The 23,126-nt window shown below is 39.3% G+C and overlaps 2 protein-coding genes across 54 annotated transcripts; both read right to left on the reverse strand.

Moving 5' to 3' along the window:
• Window positions 1-1,814: 1,814 nt before the first annotated feature.
• On the reverse strand, window positions 1,815-6,359 carry LOC111899276 (uncharacterized). Of its 27 annotated transcripts, none has more exons than XR_008231844.1 (9): window positions 6,099-6,359; window positions 5,724-6,014; window positions 4,994-5,089; window positions 4,841-4,918; window positions 4,607-4,733; window positions 3,648-4,203; window positions 3,056-3,080; window positions 2,204-2,278; window positions 1,815-2,023 (listed from the first exon to the last, which is right to left on the reverse strand). XR_008231844.1 is itself a non-coding variant. In XM_052770571.1 (4 exons), the coding sequence occupies exons 1-4, from the start codon at window positions 3,475-3,477 to the stop codon at window positions 1,993-1,995; spliced, it is 324 nt and encodes a 107-aa protein (XP_052626531.1). In that variant the 5' UTR covers window positions 3,478-3,641; the 3' UTR covers window positions 1,815-1,992. The 27 variants fall into 27 exon arrangements, 2 of the variants coding, with proteins under 2 accessions (XP_052626531.1, XP_042757292.1); XR_008231853.1 differs by having other exon boundaries at window positions 3,648-3,801; window positions 3,877-3,963; window positions 4,168-4,203; window positions 4,607-5,089; XR_008231852.1 differs by having other exon boundaries at window positions 3,648-3,801; window positions 3,877-3,963; window positions 4,168-4,203; window positions 4,389-5,089.
• Window positions 6,360-14,053: 7,694 nt separating this feature from the next.
• On the reverse strand, window positions 14,054-18,598 carry LOC128133320 (uncharacterized). Of its 27 annotated transcripts, none has more exons than XR_008231863.1 (9): window positions 18,338-18,598; window positions 17,963-18,253; window positions 17,233-17,328; window positions 17,080-17,157; window positions 16,846-16,972; window positions 15,887-16,442; window positions 15,295-15,319; window positions 14,443-14,517; window positions 14,054-14,262 (listed from the first exon to the last, which is right to left on the reverse strand). XR_008231863.1 is itself a non-coding variant. In XM_052770573.1 (4 exons), the coding sequence occupies exons 1-4, from the start codon at window positions 15,714-15,716 to the stop codon at window positions 14,232-14,234; spliced, it is 324 nt and encodes a 107-aa protein (XP_052626533.1). In that variant the 5' UTR covers window positions 15,717-15,880; the 3' UTR covers window positions 14,054-14,231. The 27 variants fall into 27 exon arrangements, 2 of the variants coding, with proteins under 2 accessions (XP_052626533.1, XP_052626532.1); XR_008231874.1 differs by having other exon boundaries at window positions 15,887-16,040; window positions 16,116-16,202; window positions 16,407-16,442; window positions 16,846-17,328; XR_008231873.1 differs by having other exon boundaries at window positions 15,887-16,040; window positions 16,116-16,202; window positions 16,407-16,442; window positions 16,628-17,328.
• Window positions 18,599-23,126: the final 4,528 nt, after the last annotated feature.

Consider the following 23,126-nt stretch of genomic DNA (forward strand, 5'->3'; position numbering starts at 1 on the left):
AACAAGGTCTCGCACCTTAGCGTAGACACAAACTGTCTTATATCCCTCTTAAGCATACTTAGATATCGGGACATCTGAGCCTGCTCCGAGGCGAACTCAGGGCAAAACATCGCCTTCTCAGTGAACATCCTCGTGATCTCCGTCACCGACTCCGAATCCTGCTCCAGCTCAAGGAACTCCTGAGCCAATCTCTCCCTCTCAACCCGTGGAACATAACGAGTGTTGAACATCTCCCGGAACTGATCCCATGAAACCGAAGCTCTGTGCGCATCCGAATATGACCCCGTAGTTAATCTCCACCAATCATTCGCCCCGAGCCTCAACAGGTTCAGAGCACACCTCACCCTCTGATCAGCAGGGCATGAACACGTGAAGAAACACCCCTCCACGTCCGACAACCATCTCATAGCAACAATTGGGTCCTGAACCCCATTGAAGGTAGGAGGCTTCGTATTATCGAATTCCCGATACTGAAAACCTCGACCGACTCCTCCCCCTGCCGCTACTACAGCCGATGTAGTCGCCGCGGCAGCCGTCTCTGTGAGAGCAACATAGCGCTCATCAAAATACTCAATCATGGCGGTCTTGATCGACCCGAACAGTTCCGGCAACTCGGCCCGGAACAACGCAGCAACCTCATCATGCAGGATCTCACAAATCCTAGCGTCTAACTCGCTTGTGCTCATCTGACCAATAACCTCGGGCGGTACTGACCCACCCTGACCGCCCTCTCCTGCTCCCGATCCTGACCCGGATCCGCTCCCAATATGCCTCGTAACCACCATACTGAAAAACACCACAAGATCTCATATACTTCCCACAAACCCGGGAACCAACTCCCAACCCAACCCTAGAGGTCATGGTTTCTTTGATATGCGTATGGGTCCTGTGCTTTCAGTAGTACGGGCCCATACTACCTTCCACACCTACCCATATTTGTATCAAGTATTACCACAACACCCTAGCAAAAAACATACATAACAAGCGCTCAACCCTCACTCCTAGAGGAACACCAGAGATCTCCCACAGAGGAACCCTAGGCTAGCAGGCATCATAAATCAGGCAACATTATCATGAAATCCTGAAGATCCCTAGCCTAGTACTAGCATGCTGTTCTATCAAAGCTCAAAAACAAATATCATGTATGGTATTTTGGGGTTACTTACTGGCTCCGGCTGATCGTACCTCCGCGTCCTCCTTTACTCATTTTTGAAAACCATTTTAAATTCTCTTTTAAAAACTCTCCCTGATTTGAGACTGGATTTACACGAATCGCAGATGAGCTTTAGGCACTTGTACATTAGCAGATGGAAAGCCCAAATCGCAGATGAGGCTATTCCATCTGCGAAATAAGTGGCTAATTTTGCAATTTCAATTTTTTTGGGCTAAATTTATAAGGTCATTAGTAAATTAGGCTAAATTTGTCATTTTCTCTTTATTTAATTCGTTTTTATCCATATCGTTTAAACTATAGATACATTTATGGTCTCTCGTGTGTTTTTTATTTAACACAATATATCCTTCATACTACACTGTTGGTCCCTTTAACTATTTTCTAATAAAATCAACATACCCTTTCATAATAACTAGATGGCGAGCCCCGCATTGCTGGGGTCGGATGCGACAACTTTTTCCGTTGTTTGTTCTTTGTAAATGTTGTTTGATCAACTATTTGTTTATAGTTTGAGTATTATTATGGGGCAGTAATATTGTTTCGTCATGGATAATTTTTTTGTTGTCGGATAAGCTATTTATCGAAATATATACTTTATGGGTTTATCCTTTGGTTGATGGGATCGAACTGAAGAGCCGGATTCCACAAATCAAATACTTCATGGTTTTTTCCTCATTAAGTGTTGTCTAAGTATAACATTGGCTAGCTCAAAAAACATTTGATAAAATGACAACACACGTATCTAATAAAAGCAAAGTCACCACAGCAAACAAAAAAAATCAATTTGTTGATTAGTGTGTTACAGTATGTTAATAAGTTCAATTGTCGGCTTTCTTAGATCCATAAGCCCTGAGAAAAGAAAAGAAAAAAAACGTATCAAAACTTTGGGATGTTCAATCGTCGGGTTTGTTAGGTAACTTCTAAAATTGAAAATTAATCTAAAGTTCATGCATAACTTAAAAAATAAATAAATAAATAAATAAATAAATAAATAAAAATTAATCGGATGTTAAAATATGGTTTATTTACCTGATTCTTAGTTGAAGATTAGGCATCGAACAATATCTGTTGTTGCCCATGTGGCGAAATCTGTTGTAATAGCAACTGCAAACATTATATTTCAATGAATTACCAAACAAAAAAAAATATAAAAAAATAAAGTTCTATTTAATCAACTATTAAAATACATATTGATTAGCTGATAATGATGGTTAAATTTGTATCAAATAGGAATATATTTTTCTTTTTGGTAAAAAAAATGAAAACAAATTGCATAAACCAAATAAATGTGTAAATTCAAAGTATGTTGCTATTTAGTGTAGCTGTCAATTAAAAATGGGAAATTGACCAAATGGCAATGTATTTTGGTTTTTGGAAAAGGAAATGAAAACAAATCGCAAAAAACAAAAAAAAAAAGTTCAAATAGAAAATTTGCTGCTATATACTCTTGTTGCCACCTAAATTTGAAAAAAAAAAAACCTAAATCTAAAAAAGAATTGAAAGTGAGCCACTGTTAGATATGTATGGATTGAAAGTCAACAAAAACTTGTCATACTTTGCCTAAAAGTAACATCTAATATTTTATTAAGGTTATTCTAATGTAATTCTATTAAATTTGTTTAAGATTTTCAAATTCAGGTACTATAGTTAAACTGTATACACGGGAAATTTTCGTTAAAAACTCTTCAAGTCAGTAACTTTTACCAAAGAAGCTGTATGCAATGGCAGTTTGGTCAAAAACTATGAAATCATGAAGTTTTTAACCCAAAAAAGAGTATATGCGGTGGTTACCAACTTCCTTTGCCATTTTACATATTACATAAGAAAAAACATACCGCACACGTGTCATCAATATAGAAACATCTTTGCAAACAGAAATACCTCTCTCTAAGCATTGTTCAGTAACCTGTCATGAATGTAGAAACAGAATTGAAAAAAATAAAAAATAAAGATAAAAATTCTATTAATTCTAATAATCTTCATCAATTTTAATATGAGGTGTAACTCTACAAGTCGTTTTGTGGCTTCATCAACATTTCTACATAAAAATGTCTTTGAGGTATCAGCATGATAACCCTAATAAAAAGATGGATAAAAAAATATATAATATTTATATAAAAAAAAGAATATGATAATCTTACATCTAAGTAAACGGTGACATTAATATTTATAATATCTCCATCCTGCGACCTACATAAAAGAGTAACACCCAAATTGGAAGCAGGTGGAGAAAGCGAAGGAAGGCAGACGACAAATGCAGAAGAACAACATGCAGAATCAGTTAAAACACATAACCAAACCATTATAGCAGAATCGAGCAAAATTAACAATAAACAATTTGTGTTCTTAATATTGAATCTCAAATCACTAATCGAAATCAATAATTTTCTTACTCCTAGATTCAATAGAAAAAATTAGTTAAAGATAATCCTAAATTAATCACTCAAAATTGGAAACAGTAGACGTTTTTTACCTGCTTGTCCTTTTTCTATCCCTTGATACTATCGTTGTGTCGAATCAATTGTTGAAAGTCTAGCGATTCGTAGTCCTAGAGTAAAAAAAAAAACCTTTCCACAACTGTTGTGTTGAATGGAGTAGCCATATTTGTAGGGTGCTTCAAAATACATCTGAAAAATGTTACAGATAAAGCAAAATAATGACATAAAAATAATAGTATGTCACCTCTGGTTTGGAAGTCTAACCTAAAGCTGCAATTTTGGAAGTCGGTGTCAGTGGGATTTACCTGGTCGATTTGACGTGTATTTTGGCATATTTGTACCGCAAGAGGGCTATCAATTTTTATAAAATTGCAAGATTAGGGCAGGGAATATGAGAAACAAATAACCAAAAAGATTAAAAAAAAAAAAAAAAACAAAAAAAACAAAAGAGATAGAAGAGGGAGATGGTGTAGGTTTGGAAAAGTGTCCGATATTAGTAATGCATTTCACAACTTAAGGGATAACTAAAATCTTATTTCTGTTCATGCCTTCAACCTTCTTTGGCTTGGAATGTTTGTTGCTGCTTCTGTCCTGAAAGTTCAAACGAATCATATCTTTATCCGTTTGGTGACCTTCAAAGAAGGTTAAGCAACTGTTTATAGAACAATCTTTGTCATAATGGCTGCAAAGTATGTCCTTTCCTTGCTAGTAATGAAGAGAAAAAGAAAATAACGATTATTAAATTGTTTTATAGAACAATCTTGGGGTTCTCATACGTTGAAGAACCATATAGCGGCTGTTTTATAAGATGAAGATCTGAAAAAAAAACTCCATACAAAAATGAAACAAATTATCTATTCTTTTTTTTAAACAATTATAATTGTATAATCTTAATTCATAAATAACATAAAAATTAAATTAAATACTAAATAATAAGGACTGACAAATAGATACTTCCAATGGTGACAATTTCCAGTAGTTTTTTGTGACAAACCTGGTGAAATTAGGAGTATAGGAGAAGAAAATAGATGAATCAATGCCTCATGAAATTGGGTTCTGTAGCCGATATGGTAACATATCATAAACATTATAATTTTTAGTATGACAACATTGGAGGTGAACTGCAATGCCAAAATTTCAAGCTTATTAAGCAGAAAACAAAGTAGACAATATGTTTCAGCAAATAGAAGTTAATAAAATCTAATTCATATCCTCTTATGAGTCTCACATATCCCATGTACACTTTTCTTATCCCAAATTTAGTCACCACACTCAAGAAATACAACCCGACTACAATGTTTGATATCTGATCATTAAAAATATCACCATTTGTTAGTAAAAATGATCATATTTCTAAAGAATAAAAATGACATAAACTTACCCAATGCATTTTAGGTGATAAGGCAATTGCTTTTGCTCTAAAGCTCGAGGAAAAAAATCTTTGGAGATAACAGAGAAGGAAAAAGGCCAGAACCAACTGAAAATGATAGCATATACCAGAAGTATTAATAATAAATATGTTCACCTCAAAAAAAATTTGAAGGAAAAAAACATTTCTAACAATTTTATTGTACAATTGTTCTCTTTTTTTCACCAAATTATGATGTCATTTTGCAAAATAATCAAGTCATTTTGAAAAAAGTATTAAATTCTTTAATAAATTATACAGGCTGGAACATTAGCGTTTTAGAGATATGCAGCAACTAAGAAGCAGGCGTGGAAAATTTTATGGGCTTTTAAAAACGAAAAAATAATAAGATTCGGTTCAGGCATTTTATCGAGCAGGTGGTGTGCATGAATATTAGTTTCAAATTTCTGTGAAAATTAGATACATAGAAGAAAACCCCATTTAAGCTAAAGAAGAATATAGAAGAAAAAAACAAAGAAAATGTGAAATATACAGTCTAGCATCATCCTCTGATGTTATTTTAATATGTGCACATTCATGATTTCATCAGAATCTATCAACTTAATCACAAAGCTAATAAAATAAGGATCTGAACGGGTAATATAATATGCAAAACGTGAATAAAGTGTTGATGGAAACAATGAATAAATAATTAAATCTACGTATGAGTATGATCTGAATGGGTATGTATATAAGCATATACCAACTACATGAAGCATCAAGCTGTTATTTATTTCCACAACCGGGAGGTCTACCCCTTCGTCTCTTCCCTGAAGACGGTGTCGAAGATGAGAAGATGGCGGTGATGGAGTCCGAAAATCGACTTTGGGGAGTGGAATAAACCATCTATGGCTGTGGCTGATGGCAGTGATGGAGTCCGAAAATCGACTTAGGGGAGTGGAATAAACCGACCATATAGATTCTAAACCGAACCACTGCCCCTAATCGTGGAGGGTTGGGGTCAGGAGGTTGAAGAAGACGCACCAGACGAAACCTGATGAAGAAACGTAAGCAACGATGGTGGTGGCTGAATAGAAAAGACTGAAACAATTAGAAAGCGGTGGAAGCGGCGATTCACCTTCTCTAGCACCTCCGAAGGAAGAAAGAGAACGGAAGGTTTGGATGCTCATCTGAAAATTCGAAGATAAGGACGCAAGGGGAAAGATCCGGAAGGTAGAAGACGGATACAGATCTTTGAAGGCGGTGGGAAGGATCGGCAACCATGGTAAAGGAGAGTAACCCAAGGAATAGTAACCTGGTTCTGTTCCCCAACATTGTCCCTCTTCAATATGTGAAAAAAAAACACCTGCTAGCATGAGCACACTATTCCTAAGGATTGTCCAAGTTTAATATATATATATATATATATATATATATATATATATATATATATATATATATATATATATATATATATATATATATATATATATATATATATATATATTCAAAATGAATATGTGTAACTTATAAAATATAAATCACTACAATATTAGAATACAATATATTGTCTATGTTATATTCGATAGTTAACGTCGTAAAATATACCTAGAAAATTATTTTCGATAAACGTATGTAATACAAAAATATCGTTACACTACTTGAGTGCACCATTGAATGTATTTAGACCAAATACATCGTATAACGTATATAGTGAGATTTTAAGTTCGTTATAACTTTTGTTAATATTATTTATCCTAAAAAATCTTCAATTTAAAAATGTTATTTTATCGATCTTCGATACTTTTATAACACGATTTATACAAATATTATATACTCATAATGCGTCTAAAATACTAAAAATTCATGTTAGGCAATTTTAAGCAAATCAAACACTAAAACCTCATATTACATGTTATCATGTTTCCGAAAATATAAAGAACATCCAAAACGAAGTTCTTATGCAAAAGATACGACAGTTCTAAGAAAACAAACAATAAAACACTCACTTTCATTAATTGCATAAAACAGAATCGATAGTTGAGGCACTTGCACACCTCCGATGGAAATTTCAAGAGCGTTTTTGGACTCAGACTATGGTCTAATATTTAATTTCATACTCAAAATATTTTTAACGAAAATATTTGCAAAAGTCTAAAAATCGAGCGTTACAGACCATTTAGACGCGAAACTTTAAACGAAATTTCCCAGAGTTCTGTAACTCAAAAATTTAATCCATTCAGGTTTTTCGAGTCCTTGAACCCGTCTCTATCTAACGACACTTTCGGAAAAATTTCATGACGTTGGGATCTCGATACACCAAAATATGATGATTTTGGGCAATTAAAGAGAATGTAACCTCAATGTGGAGCCACATGTGATACAAGAAGCAACAAAATGTGATCTTAGGCCTCTCCCTTCCCTCTCCCACACTTTCTTCCTTCCCTCCACCATCTTGGATTAAGTACATGGAAAGAGTACAATGCATGGGTGGAGGTATGGTCTCAAAGGGGTTGTGTATGTCTATTTCCTCCTATAAATTGAAACACATAAAACCTCATTTCTCACAAAAACTCAGCTACCATCTCTCTGTCGCGAGCTCTAAGTCTCTATCTCTCTTAATTTCTTAGATGACCACCACCCACAACCATAGAGCCTCCCTAATCCACCAACCAAACACTACCTTAAAACCTATCCCTTTGATCAAGATCACCACGTCAGCCCCTCTCCCACCCTTCGCTCATCATTTTCTGCCATGAAAAAAGAAGAAAAACATGGAAGCCATCTTGCTGCCACCATTCTCCACCTCAATGCCACCATCTCCCAACACCACCTCTGGTCGGAGTTGCTGCTATGTTGATGTCTTGGAAGGCTTCCCCACCATCGCCTCTGTAACGCTCTAAAAATCTCAACCAATTTAAAATTTTCAAAAACAGCTTAGGTTCATAAAGTTATTACAAAAAGGTTTTCAATACAATCATTATCAGAGTCTTCCCAGAACCACAACATAAAACATAATCATGAGGAGCGGTACGATCACGTCTTTGCCTTGCCACGATCTCCTGAAGAACCTGAAATACATTAAACCACAACTGTTAGCCCGAAAGCTTAGTGAGATACCCCTAAAATACCAACCACATATACCATACACGCACAACATGTCATATCATAACAGAACACAGAACAACCATGCACTTTGGGTCTACTATGTGACTGGTCCGCCGCACCGGCCTTCAGTCCACCTGGTCCACCCTCCGAGTCTAGCCATACATATCGAGTCTATAGTGTGATTGGTCCGCCCGCACCGGGCCTTCAATCCACCTGGTCCACTCTCTAAGTCTACAGTATGACTGGTCCGCCCGCACTGGGCCTTCAGTCGGCCTGGTCCACTCTCCGAGCCTCGGCACGTCTGGTCCGCCCTCTTGGGGCCTACAGCCTATCCGGACCACTCGCTGGGCCTTTGGGACAACCGGTCCGCCCTGGGTATGTTGGCCTATAGCACAAAGCAGGATCCGCCTCAACCCAACCTCAGTCCAACAACCATGTGCACATAAACATTCAATCATACAACAATTCACATTCAATCAAGCCGATCTAGCAGATCACATAACATAACATCATCCTAACCAGGATACCAACCTAACCGGTCACTAGCATAGCATCATCCTATATACCAGGGTACAAACATAGCAAATAAATAACATAACAATGATACCCGGATCATATTCCGATAAAGGGTCGGCCTTGGTGGCTTAGACCCTGTTAATATAGTGAGCATAACTCACCTCGCAACTGCCGACTGAAAAGATAAGACCAAGATGCTCCGACCACTGATACGATCTCCACCACTAGCCAACACCAACACTGAACTCAAAACAAATGCCAACAGTTACAAAATGCCCCTGGAAGTCAACTGGTCAACCCTTGGTCAAAGTCAAAGTCAACCTCCTAACTGACTCTGCTCGCCGAGTCAACCCGGTGACTCGCCGAGTCTCACAACTCTGAGTCCCCTCACAATCAACTCACCGAGTCCTCCCTTGACTCGCCGATTCATGGCTCAACCAGAAGAAGGTTAGGACCTCACGACCAGACTCGACGAGTCCAAGAACAGACTCGCCGAGTCCAAGGCTATCTTCAACCTACTCGCCGAGTTGTTCTTCCAACTCGCCGAGTTCCTGCCCATCCTCAAGCAACTCGCCGAGTACACCTTTGTGACTCGCCGAGTGCCTCTAGATCTTAACCCATACAGAAGCCTTCCAGGCCATGCAGTTGATCCAAACCATAGATCTACCATTCTACAACCCATCCATTACATAAAGTGGCAAACTTTACGTGAATCCAAAGAGATCTAGGCATTTTACACTCTAGGGCTAGGGTTTGGGACAAGATGGTTTCACCAAGCACTCATGAACAGGGACTTTAATGCACTCTAGACCTTCTCCATTCCAGCACTGAGGTAGCAACCTCAGATCCAACCTCCAAAGTCAAACTACCACAAGCTAATCTTTCCAAATACTCCAAAATGATGAATCTAGATCAATAACAGCCCAAGCAATGAAATAATACCTCAAAAGGAAGCTCCAACAGAAGAGAAATCTGAATCTTTGCAAAGCCCCTTGCTCCAAACCTCTTAACTCTCAAAGATCTCCTCCAAAATCCCTTCTCCAAGGTTCAAATGCTCTCAAATCCCTCACAAATGCGACTTAGGGTTTTCTGGACTTCAAGGGAGGGTAAAGAGGCTGGGGAGAGGGTATAATGTCCTTTAAATAGGGCTCATCCTCCGAAATTAGGGTTTTCTCCACTCAGCACCTACTCGCCGAGTCCAGACTCCGACTCGTCGAGTTGGCCACTTAACACGCGACTAGAGTCACGACCCTACTCGCTGAGTCCACCCATGGACTCGTCGAGTTGCCCTTCCACATTTACACTTTGAACCTTGAACTTGCACTCCTGAACTTGGGATGTTACAATTCTCCCCCACTTAAATTAGGCTTCGTCCGCGAAGCCTGCGACAACTCAACTCCAGAACTACTCCTGTAATGCACCACCTGGCATTAACCAGACCAGATTCGTCAAAACACAACCCCTGAAACTCAACTCTTCTCCTGCGGCATTCTGACCACCGCCTCAAGCCGGCCACCAGCCTCATCCTCAGATAACTCCACTTAACAGCCAAGTACCATTCCATGATACTTCACTTGCTCCAATCACGCCAATCACTTGACTCATTCGAGCTAGAAATAACCCTGAACCACCAGAATCCTGATCGGAGTCCAACTCTATCCACTATAGGTTGACAGAAGGACACATCCTTCAGTCTCAGAGCAACTCCCATGAGTTCTCCTCCGCAATCTCATACCCATGCTGGACTGGTTCTAACATCCCCGGGTTAGGAAAACCCGATGCACTAACGACACCTCCAAACATCCCCTAGGATGAATTACCACTACATACACAATTCCTTGATCAAAATCAAGCTGGGAATCCAAGACTCCATCCTTGCATCCCTTCCGAGCCTCTTGGCTCTACACCCTCGGAATTCCCTCTGTGACCTCGGCAGACATCCAAACCGGATGTGATTCCATACCACTGCCGCAAACACGCCACTCAATGACCATAATTGGATCACTCCAATCATAACTCCGCACTACTGCTTTCACTTCCGTGAATTTACACTCCCTCTCGGAGCTACATTGCTTTCCTTTTCCTTACCAAGGAAATCCACTTGGCTGCCTTGACACTATCACAAGTGCCACTGTGCTCACCCAATATTACACCATTTCTTATAGCATAACCGCTATCCCATGCACCACACATACTCTGAATCTGATCGCAAGGACTCTAGAGTCCATGCACTACCTCCACTAATCAAGATCAATACCCGGGGCCAAACCCACAGATGCTATCACATCATGACGTACTCATTCCATATCCTCATACAGATCTATCAACACATGCAGAGTCTTCAGCATGACTGGACCGCCTTACCAGGCCTTCAGCCCATATGGACCACTCTTAGAACCTTCAACAGGTCTAGACCGCCCTCTAGGGCCTTCAGCCTGTCTGGACCGTTCTCCAAGCCTTCGGCCTGACTGGTACGCCCACCGGCCTTCAGTCTATCCGGACCGCTCAACTAGCATTCATCATCCCGCGTTATCCCTCCAGAAAACTCTCCCATGCATACCGTTCTAGCCCTCTAGGGGTTCCGAACTCTATCTCCACCCTACATACTCAAACCCGGCCTGATCTCAGGCCTTCCACAATCAATCACCCTTGGTCTACATCCCGCCCCGTCTATCCGACACTTGCTCATACCAGCCTACGCTCGGTTGTCAAAACCGCTGTTAAATATCAACAGTTAAACAACCTCTCATGCTTATCGATCTTCTGGAGAATTCTCCAATTCTCCCCCACTTAGAGCACTGACTATCAACCACCGGTCGCTGTCACCGACCTCCCTCGACAACCCTACACAACACAAATCCTTACATGCGAACTGATTCCCACCAGAACGAGTAACCTTCACAAATTTACATAACAACAAAGATCATCCCGGGCTCGAAAGAAACTCGATCTTTAGCTAACCACTCCTCAGACTGCAGATGCTACCCAACATTTTGACAAAAAGCCAGATTCCCACTAATAATCCTCATGAATGCTAACCAACGAAATTTCCAACACCAAACCCATAACCATACAACAACCCTTAAGGAACAACGAATACCATACCAAAAATCACACAACGAGACTAGCAAAATAAACAATACTCCACAATAATCACCAAATATCAAGACATCAAGAAAGAAACATACCCGCAAGTGCATCCGGCACTGCCCTGACCTCCTTCGCTGTAAGCTGAAAAGAACGACCCTGAGCCCTTGGGGGCTCCGCTCCACCCTGACCTCCACCCGTAATCCTCAAAGTGGCCGGTGCTGGAGCCTGCACCGGTCCTGCAGCAAGCTGGGGACAGTTGACCCTCAAGTGTCCAACCTGATGGCAATGATAACAAATCCTCAAATCCCGAACCGGGGCTATCTGCCGACAATCCCTCGCATAGTGCCCCTCCTTTCCGCACTTGCGGCATGCACCACCGGACCTACAAACTCTGGTGTGACCCTTCCCACACTTCCCACAAGTGTGGTTGCTCGGATATCCCAATCTAGAATCAACGGTCTTGGACCGTTTCGGCGCCGGCTGCGACTGCACCGGAGCCTGCCTCATCTCTCACAACTGCCACTCAATCTCCAACTCATGCCGCCTGGCGGCCTCCTACAATTCTAACAAGGTCTCGCACCTTAGCGTAGACACAAACTGTCTTATATCCCTCTTAAGCATACTTAGATATCGGGACATCTGAGCCTGCTCCGAGGCGAACTCAGGGCAAAACATCGCCTTCTCAGTGAACATCCTCGTGATCTCCGTCACCGACTCCGAATCCTGCTCCAGCTCAAGGAACTCCTGAGCCAATCTCTCCCTCTCAACCCGTGGAACATAACGAGTGTTGAACATCTCCCGGAACTGATCCCATGAAACCGAAGCTCTGTGCGCATCCGAATATGACCCCGTAGTTAATCTCCACCAATCATTCGCCCCGAGCCTCAACAGGTTCAGAGCACACCTCACCCTCTGATCAGCAGGGCATGAACACGTGAAGAAACACCCCTCCACGTCCGACAACCATCTCATAGCAACAATTGGGTCCTGAACCCCATTGAAGGTAGGAGGCTTCGTATTATCGAATTCCCGATACTGAAAACCTCGACCGACTCCTCCCCCTGCCGCTACTACAGCCGATGTAGTCGCCGCGGCAGCCGTCTCTGTGAGAGCAACATAGCGCTCATCAAAATACTCAATCATGGCGGTCTTGATCGACCCGAACAGTTCCGGCAACTCGGCCCGGAACAACGCAGCAACCTCATCATGCAGGATCTCACAAATCCTAGCGTCTAACTCGCTTGTGCTCATCTGACCAATAACCTCGGGCGGTACTGACCCACCCTGACCGCCCTCTCCTGCTCCCGATCCTGACCCGGATCCGCTCCCAATATGCCTCGTAACCACCATACTGAAAAACACCACAAGATCTCATATACTTCCCACAAACCCGGGAACCAACTCCCAACCCAACCCTAGAGGTCATGGTTTCTTTGATATGCGTATGGGTCCTGTGCTTTCAGTAGTACGGGCCCATACTACCTTCCACACCTACCCATATTTGTATCAAGTATTACCACAACACCCTAGCAAAAAACATACATAACAAGCGCTCAACCCTCACTCCTAGAGGAACACCAGAGATCTCCCACAGAGGAACCCTAGGCTAGCAGGCATCATAAATCAGGCAACATTATCATGAAATCCTGAAGATCCCTAGCCTAGTACTAGCATGCTGTTCTATCAAAGCTCAAAAACAAATATCATGTATGGTATTTTGGGGTTACTTACTGGCTCCGGCTGATCGTACCTCCGCGTCCTCCTTTACTCATTTTTGAAAACCATTTTAAATTCTCTTTTAAAAACTCTCCCTGATTTGAGACTGGATTTACACGAATCGCAGATGAGCTTTAGGCACTTGTACATTAGCAGATGGAAAGCCCAAATCGCAGATGAGGCTATTCCATCTGCGAAATAAGTGGCTAATTTTGCAATTTCAATTTTTTTGGGCTAAATTTATAAGGTCATTAGTAAATTAGGCTAAATTTGTCATTTTCTCTTTATTTAATTCGTTTTTATCCATATCGTTTAAACTATAGATACATTTATGGTCTCTCGTGTGTTTTTTATTTAACACAATATATCCTTCATACTACACTGTTGGTCCCTTTAACTATTTTCTAATAAAATCAACATACCCTTTCATAATAACTAGATGGCGAGCCCCGCATTGCTGGGGTCGGATGCGACAACTTTTTCCGTTGTTTGTTCTTTGTAAATGTTGTTTGATCAACTATTTGTTTATAGTTTGAGTATTATTATGGGGCAGTAATATTGTTTCGTCATGGATAATTTTTTTGTTGTCGGATAAGCTATTTATCGAAATATATACTTTATGGGTTTATCCTTTGGTTGATGGGATCGAACTGAAGAGCCGGATTCCACAAATCAAATACTTCATGGTTTTTTCCTCATTAAGTGTTGTCTAAGTATAACATTGGCTAGCTCAAAAAACATTTGATAAAATGACAACACACGTATCTAATAAAAGCAAAGTCACCACAGCAAACAAAAAAAATCAATTTGTTGATTAGTGTGTTACAGTATGTTAATAAGTTCAATTGTCGGCTTTCTTAGATCCATAAGCCCTGAGAAAAGAAAAGAAAAAAAACGTATCAAAACTTTGGGATGTTCAATCGTCGGGTTTGTTAGGTAACTTCTAAAATTGAAAATTAATCTAAAGTTCATGCATAACTTAAAAAATAAATAAATAAATAAATAAATAAATAAATAAAAATTAATCGGATGTTAAAATATGGTTTATTTACCTGATTCTTAGTTGAAGATTAGGCATCGAACAATATCTGTTGTTGCCCATGTGGCGAAATCTGTTGTAATAGCAACTGCAAACATTATATTTCAATGAATTACCAAACAAAAAAAAATATAAAAAAATAAAGTTCTATTTAATCAACTATTAAAATACATATTGATTAGCTGATAATGATGGTTAAATTTGTATCAAATAGGAATATATTTTTCTTTTTGGTAAAAAAAATGAAAACAAATTGCATAAACCAAATAAATGTGTAAATTCAAAGTATGTTGCTATTTAGTGTAGCTGTCAATTAAAAATGGGAAATTGACCAAATGGCAATGTATTTTGGTTTTTGGAAAAGGAAATGAAAACAAATCGCAAAAAACAAAAAAAAAAAGTTCAAATAGAAAATTTGCTGCTATATACTCTTGTTGCCACCTAAATTTGAAAAAAAAAAAACCTAAATCTAAAAAAGAATTGAAAGTGAGCCACTGTTAGATATGTATGGATTGAAAGTCAACAAAAACTTGTCATACTTTGCCTAAAAGTAACATCTAATATTTTATTAAGGTTATTCTAATGTAATTCTATTAAATTTGTTTAAGATTTTCAAATTCAGGTACTATAGTTAAACTGTATACACGGGAAATTTTCGTTAAAAACTCTTCAAGTCAGTAACTTTTACCAAAGAAGCTGTATGCAATGGCAGTTTGGTCAAAAACTATGAAATCATGAAGTTTTTAACCCAAAAAAGAGTATATGCGGTGGTTACCAACTTCCTTTGCCATTTTACATATTACATAAGAAAAAACATACCGCACACGTGTCATCAATATAGAAACATCTTTGCAAACAGAAATACCTCTCTCTAAGCATTGTTCAGTAACCTGTCATGAATGTAGAAACAGAATTGAAAAAAATAAAAAATAAAGATAAAAATTCTATTAATTCTAATAATCTTCATCAATTTTAATATGAGGTGTAACTCTACAAGTCGTTTTGTGGCTTCATCAACATTTCTACATAAAAATGTCTTTGAGGTATCAGCATGATAACCCTAATAAAAAGATGGATAAAAAAATATATAATATTTATATAAAAAAAAGAATATGATAATCTTACATCTAAGTAAACGGTGACATTAATATTTATAATATCTCCATCCTGCGACCTACATAAAAGAGTAACACCCAAATTGGAAGCAGGTGGAGAAAGCGAAGGAAGGCAGACGACAAATGCAGAAGAACAACATGCAGAATCAGTTAAAACACATAACCAAACCATTATAGCAGAATCGAGCAAAATTAACAATAAACAATTTGTGTTCTTAATATTGAATCTCAAATCACTAATCGAAATCAATAATTTTCTTACTCCTAGATTCAATAGAAAAAATTAGTTAAAGATAATCCTAAATTAATCACTCAAAATTGGAAACAGTAGACGTTTTTTACCTGCTTGTCCTTTTTCTATCCCTTGATACTATCGTTGTGTCGAATCAATTGTTGAAAGTCTAGCGATTCGTAGTCCTAGAGTAAAAAAAAAAACCTTTCCACAACTGTTGTGTTGAATGGAGTAGCCATATTTGTAGGGTGCTTCAAAATACATCTGAAAAATGTTACAGATAAAGCAAAATAATGACATAAAAATAATAGTATGTCACCTCTGGTTTGGAAGTCTAACCTAAAGCTGCAATTTTGGAAGTCGGTGTCAGTGGGATTTACCTGGTCGATTTGACGTGTATTTTGGCATATTTGTACCGCAAGAGGGCTATCAATTTTTATAAAATTGCAAGATTAGGGCAGGGAATATGAGAAACAAATAACCAAAAAGATTAAAAAAAAAAAAAAAAACAAAAAAAACAAAAGAGATAGAAGAGGGAGATGGTGTAGGTTTGGAAAAGTGTCCGATATTAGTAATGCATTTCACAACTTAAGGGATAACTAAAATCTTATTTCTGTTCATGCCTTCAACCTTCTTTGGCTTGGAATGTTTGTTGCTGCTTCTGTCCTGAAAGTTCAAACGAATCATATCTTTATCCGTTTGGTGACCTTCAAAGAAGGTTAAGCAACTGTTTATAGAACAATCTTTGTCATAATGGCTGCAAAGTATGTCCTTTCCTTGCTAGTAATGAAGAGAAAAAGAAAATAACGATTATTAAATTGTTTTATAGAACAATCTTGGGGTTCTCATACGTTGAAGAACCATATAGCGGCTGTTTTATAAGATGAAGATCTGAAAAAAAAACTCCATACAAAAATGAAACAAATTATCTATTCTTTTTTTTAAACAATTATAATTGTATAATCTTAATTCATAAATAACATAAAAATTAAATTAAATACTAAATAATAAGGACTGACAAATAGATACTTCCAATGGTGACAATTTCCAGTAGTTTTTTGTGACAAACCTGGTGAAATTAGGAGTATAGGAGAAGAAAATAGATGAATCAATGCCTCATGAAATTGGGTTCTGTAGCCGATATGGTAACATATCATAAACATTATAATTTTTAGTATGACAACATTGGAGGTGAACTGCAATGCCAAAATTTCAAGCTTATTAAGCAGAAAACAAAGTAGACAATATGTTTCAGCAAATAGAAGTTAATAAAATCTAATTCATATCCTCTTATGAGTCTCACATATCCCATGTACACTTTTCTTATCCCAAATTTAGTCACCACACTCAAGAAATACAACCCGACTACAATGTTTGATATCTGATCATTAAAAATATCACCATTTGTTAGTAAAAATGATCATATTTCTAAAGAATAAAAATGACATAAACTTACCCAATGCATTTTAGGTGATAAGGCAATTGCTTTTGCTCTAAAGCTCGAGGAAAAAAATCTTTGGAGATAACAGAGAAGGAAAAAGGCCAGAACCAACTGAAAATGATAGCATATACCAGAAGTATTAATAATAAATATGTTCACCTCAAAAAAAATTTGAAGGAAAAAAACATTTCTAACAATTTTATTGTACAATTGTTCTCTTTTTTTCACCAAATTATGATGTCATTTTGCAAAATAATCAAGTCATTTTGAAAAAAGTATTAAATTCTTTAATAAATTATACAGGCTGGAACATTAGCGTTTTAGAGATATGCAGCAACTAAGAAGCAGGCGTGGAAAATTTTATGGGCTTTTAAAAACGAAAAAATAATAAGATTCGGTTCAGGCATTTTATCGAGCAGGTGGTGTGCATGAATATTAGTTTCAAATTTCTGTGAAAATTAGATACATAGAAGAAAACCCCATTTAAGCTAAAGAAGAATATAGAAGAAAAAAACAAAGAAAATGTGAAATATACAGTCTAGCATCATCCTCTGATGTTATTTTAATATGTGCACATTCATGATTTCATCAGAATCTATCAACTTAATCACAAAGCTAATAAAATAAGGATCTGAACGGGTAATATAATATGCAAAACGTGAATAAAGTGTTGATGGAAACAATGAATAAATAATTAAATCTACGTATGAGTATGATCTGAATGGGTATGTATATAAGCATATACCAACTACATGAAGCATCAAGCTGTTATTTATTTCCACAACCGGGAGGTCTACCCCTTCGTCTCTTCCCTGAAGACGGTGTCGAAGATGAGAAGATGGCGGTGATGGAGTCCGAAAATCGACTTTGGGGAGTGGAATAAACCATCTATGGCTGTGGCTGATGGCAGTGATGGAGTCCGAAAATCGACTTAGGGGAGTGGAATAAACCGACCATATAGATTCTAAACCGAACCACTGCCCCTAATCGTGGAGGGTTGGGGTCAGGAGGTTGAAGAAGACGCACCAGACGAAACCTGATGAAGAAACGTAAGCAACGATGGTGGTGGCTGAATAGAAAAGACTGAAACAATTAGAAAGCGGTGGAAGCGGCGATTCACCTTCTCTAGCACCTCCGAAGGAAGAAAGAGAACGGAAGGTTTGGATGCTCATCTGAAAATTCGAAGATAAGGACGCAAGGGGAAAGATCCGGAAGGTAGAAGACGGATACAGATCTTTGAAGGCGGTGGGAAGGATCGGCAACCATGGTAAAGGAGAGTAACCCAAGGAATAGTAACCTGGTTCTGTTCCCCAACATTGTCCCTCTTCAATATGTGAAAAAAAAACACCTGCTAGCATGAGCACACTATTCCTAAGGATTGTCCAAGTTTAATATATATATATATATATATATATATATATATATATATATATATATATATATATATATATATATATATATATATATATATATATATATATATATATATTCAAAATGAATATGTGTAACTTATAAAATATAAATCACTACAATATTAGAATACAATATATTGTCTATGTTATATTCGATAGTTAACGTCGTAAAATATACCTAGAAAATTATTTTCGATAAACGTATGTAATACAAAAATATCGTTACACTACTTGAGTGCACCATTGAATGTATTTAGACCAAATACATCGTATAACGTATATAGTGAGATTTTAAGTTCGTTATAACTTTTGTTAATATTATTTATCCTAAAAAATCTTCAATTTAAAAATGTTATTTTATCGATCTTCGATACTTTTATAACACGATTTATACAAATATTATATACTCATAATGCGTCTAAAATACTAAAAATTCATGTTAGGCAATTTTAAGCAAATCAAACACTAAAACCTCATATTACATGTTATCATGTTTCCGAAAATATAAAGAACATCCAAAACGAAGTTCTTATGCAAAAGATACGACAGTTCTAAGAAAACAAACAATAAAACACTCACTTTCATTAATTGCATAAAACAGAATCGATAGTTGAGGCACTTGCACACCTCCGATGGAAATTTCAAGAGCGTTTTTGGACTCAGACTATGGTCTAATATTTAATTTCATACTCAAAATATTTTTAACGAAAATATTTGCAAAAGTCTAAAAATCGAGCGTTACAGACCATTTAGACGCGAAACTTTAAACGAAATTTCCCAGAGTTCTGTAACTCAAAAATTTAATCCATTCAGGTTTTTCGAGTCCTTGAACCCGTCTCTATCTAACGACACTTTCGGAAAAATTTCATGACGTTGGGATCTCGATACACCAAAATATGATGATTTTGGGCAATTAAAGAGAATGTAACCTCAATGTGGAGCCACATGTGATACAAGAAGCAACAAAATGTGATCTTAGGCCTCTCCCTTCCCTCTCCCACACTTTCTTCCTTCCCTCCACCATCTTGGATTAAGTACATGGAAAGAGTACAATGCATGGGTGGAGGTATGGTCTCAAAGGGGTTGTGTATGTCTATTTCCTCCTATAAATTGAAACACATAAAACCTCATTTCTCACAAAAACTCAGCTACCATCTCTCTGTCGCGAGCTCTAAGTCTCTATCTCTCTTAATTTCTTAGATGACCACCACCCACAACCATAGAGCCTCCCTAATCCACCAACCAAACACTACCTTAAAACCTATCCCTTTGATCAAGATCACCACGTCAGCCCCTCTCCCACCCTTCGCTCATCATTTTCTGCCATGAAAAAAGAAGAAAAACATGGAAGCCATCTTGCTGCCACCATTCTCCACCTCAATGCCACCATCTCCCAACACCACCTCTGGTCGGAGTTGCTGCTATGTTGATGTCTTGGAAGGCTTCCCCACCATCGCCTCTGTAACGCTCTAAAAATCTCAACCAATTTAAAATTTTCAAAAACAGCTTAGGTTCATAAAGTTATTACAAAAAGGTTTTCAATACAATCATTATCAGAGTCTTCCCAGAACCACAACATAAAACATAATCATGAGGAGCGGTACGATCACGTCTTTGCCTTGCCACGATCTCCTGAAGAACCTGAAATACATTAAACCACAACTGTTAGCCCGAAAGCTTAGTGAGATACCCCTAAAATACCAACCACATATACCATACACGCACAACATGTCATATCATAACAGAACACAGAACAACCATGCACTTTGGGTCTACTATGTGACTGGTCCGCCGCACCGGCCTTCAGTCCACCTGGTCCACCCTCCGAGTCTAGCCATACATATCGAGTCTATAGTGTGATTGGTCCGCCCGCACCGGGCCTTCAATCCACCTGGTCCACTCTCTAAGTCTACAGTATGACTGGTCCGCCCGCACTGGGCCTTCAGTCGGCCTGGTCCACTCTCCGAGCCTCGGCACGTCTGGTCCGCCCTCTTGGGGCCTACAGCCTATCCGGACCACTCGCTGGGCCTTTGGGACAACCGGTCCGCCCTGGGTATGTTGGCCTATAGCACAAAGCAGGATCCGCCTCAACCCAACCTCAGTCCAACAACCATGTGCACATAAACATTCAATCATACAACAATTCACATTCAATCAAGCCGATCTAGCAGATCACATAACATAACATCATCCTAACCAGGATACCAACCTAACCGGTCACTAGCATAGCATCATCCTATATACCAGGGTACAAACATAGCAAATAAATAACATAACAATGATACCCGGATCATATTCCGATAAAGGGTCGGCCTTGGTGGCTTAGACCCTGTTAATATAGTGAGCATAACTCACCTCGCAACTGCCGACTGAAAAGATAAGACCAAGATGCTCCGACCACTGATACGATCTCCACCACTAGCCAACACCAACACTGAACTCAAAACAAATGCCAACAGTTACAAAATGCCCCTGGAAGTCAACTGGTCAACCCTTGGTCAAAGTCAAAGTCAACCTCCTAACTGACTCTGCTCGCCGAGTCAACCCGGTGACTCGCCGAGTCTCACAACTCTGAGTCCCCTCACAATCAACTCACCGAGTCCTCCCTTGACTCGCCGATTCATGGCTCAACCAGAAGAAGGTTAGGACCTCACGACCAGACTCGACGAGTCCAAGAACAGACTCGCCGAGTCCAAGGCTATCTTCAACCTACTCGCCGAGTTGTTCTTCCAACTCGCCGAGTTCCTGCCCATCCTCAAGCAACTCGCCGAGTACACCTTTGTGACTCGCCGAGTGCCTCTAGATCTTAACCCATACAGAAGCCTTCCAGGCCATGCAGTTGATCCAAACCATAGATCTACCATTCTACAACCCATCCATTACATAAAGTGGCAAACTTTACGTGAATCCAAAGAGATCTAGGCATTTTACACTCTAGGGCTAGGGTTTGGGACAAGATGGTTTCACCAAGCACTCATGAACAGGGACTTTAATGCACTCTAGACCTTCTCCATTCCAGCACTGAGGTAGCAACCTCAGATCCAACCTCCAAAGTCAAACTACCACAAGCTAATCTTTCCAAATACTCCAAAATGATGAATCTAGATCAATAACAGCCCAAGCAATGAAATAATACCTCAAAAGGAAGCTCCAACAGAAGAGAAATCTGAATCTTTGCAAAGCCCCTTGCTCCAAACCTCTTAACTCTCAAAGATCTCCTCCAAAATCCCTTCTCCAAGGTTCAAATGCTCTCAAATCCCTCACAAATGCGACTTAGGGTTTTCTGGACTTCAAGGGAGGGTAAAGAGGCTGGGGAGAGGGTATAATGTCCTTTAAATAGGGCTCATCCTCCGAAATTAGGGTTTTCTCCACTCAGCACCTACTCGCCGAGTCCAGACTCCGACTCGTCGAGTTGGCCACTTAACACGCGACTAGAGTCACGACCCTACTCGCTGAGTCCACCCATGGACTCGTCGAGTTGCCCTTCCACATTTACACTTTGAACCTTGAACTTGCACTCCTGAACTTGGGATGTTACAATTCTCCCCCACTTAAATTAGGCTTCGTCCGCGAAGCCTGCGACAACTCAACTCCAGAACTACTCCTGTAATGCACCACCTGGCATTAACCAGACCAGATTCGTCAAAACACAACCCCTGAAACTCAACTCTTCTCCTGCGGCATTCTGACCACCGCCTCAAGCCGGCCACCAGCCTCATCCTCAGATAACTCCACTTAACAGCCAAGTACCATTCCATGATACTTCACTTGCTCCAATCACGCCAATCACTTGACTCATTCGAGCTAGAAATAACCCTGAACCACCAGAATCCTGATCGGAGTCCAACTCTATCCACTATAGGTTGACAGAAGGACACATCCTTCAGTCTCAGAGCAACTCCCATGAGTTCTCCTCCGCAATCTCATACCCATGCTGGACTGGTTCTAACATCCCCGGGTTAGGAAAACCCGATGCACTAACGACACCTCCAAACATCCCCTAGGATGAATTACCACTACATACACAATTCCTTGATCAAAATCAAGCTGGGAATCCAAGACTCCATCCTTGCATCCCTTCCGAGCCTCTTGGCTCTACACCCTCGGAATTCCCTCTGTGACCTCGGCAGACATCCAAACCGGATGTGATTCCATACCACTGCCGCAAACACGCCACTCAATGACCATAATTGGATCACTCCAATCATAACTCCGCACTACTGCTTTCACTTCCGTGAATTTACACTCCCTCTCGGAGCTACATTGCTTTCCTTTTCCTTACCAAGGAAATCCACTTGGCTGCCTTGACACTATCACAAGTGCCACTGTGCTCACCCAATATTACACCATTTCTTATAGCATAACCGCTATCCCATGCACCACACATACTCTGAATCTGATCGCAAGGACTCTAGAGTCCATGCACTACCTCCACTAATCAAGATCAATACCCGGGGCCAAACCCACAGATGCTATCACATCATGACGTACTCATTC

This window comes from Lactuca sativa, chromosome 4 (assembly GCF_002870075.4).
Source record: "Lactuca sativa cultivar Salinas chromosome 4, Lsat_Salinas_v11, whole genome shotgun sequence".
Taxonomy (NCBI): Eukaryota; Viridiplantae; Streptophyta; class Magnoliopsida; order Asterales; family Asteraceae; genus Lactuca; species Lactuca sativa.

What these genes read in the sequence shown, in the direction of transcription:
- LOC128133320 (XM_052770572.1), bottom strand. Translation starts at nt 15,716, where the DNA reads ATGGTTTGGTTATGTGTTTTAACTGATTCTGCATGTTGTTCTTCTGCA. An exon ending in ATGTCACCGTTTACTTAGAT is followed by an intron (nt 15,320 to 15,554) that starts GTAAGATTATCA and finishes CATTCATGACAG; the next exon opens with GTTACTGAACAATGCTTAGA. An exon ending in AATCTTCAACTAAGAATCAG is followed by an intron (nt 14,263 to 14,442) that starts GTAAATAAACCA and finishes TTCTTTTCTCAG; the next exon opens with GGCTTATGGATCTAAGAAAG.
- LOC111899276 (XM_042901358.1), bottom strand. Translation starts at nt 3,477, where the DNA reads ATGGTTTGGTTATGTGTTTTAACTGATTCTGCATGTTGTTCTTCTGCA. An exon ending in ATGTCACCGTTTACTTAGAT is followed by an intron (nt 3,081 to 3,315) that starts GTAAGATTATCA and finishes CATTCATGACAG; the next exon opens with GTTACTGAACAATGCTTAGA. An exon ending in ATATTGATGACACGTGTGCG is followed by an intron (nt 2,279 to 3,009) that starts GTATGTTTTTTC and finishes TAATGTTTGCAG; the next exon opens with TTGCTATTACAACAGATTTC.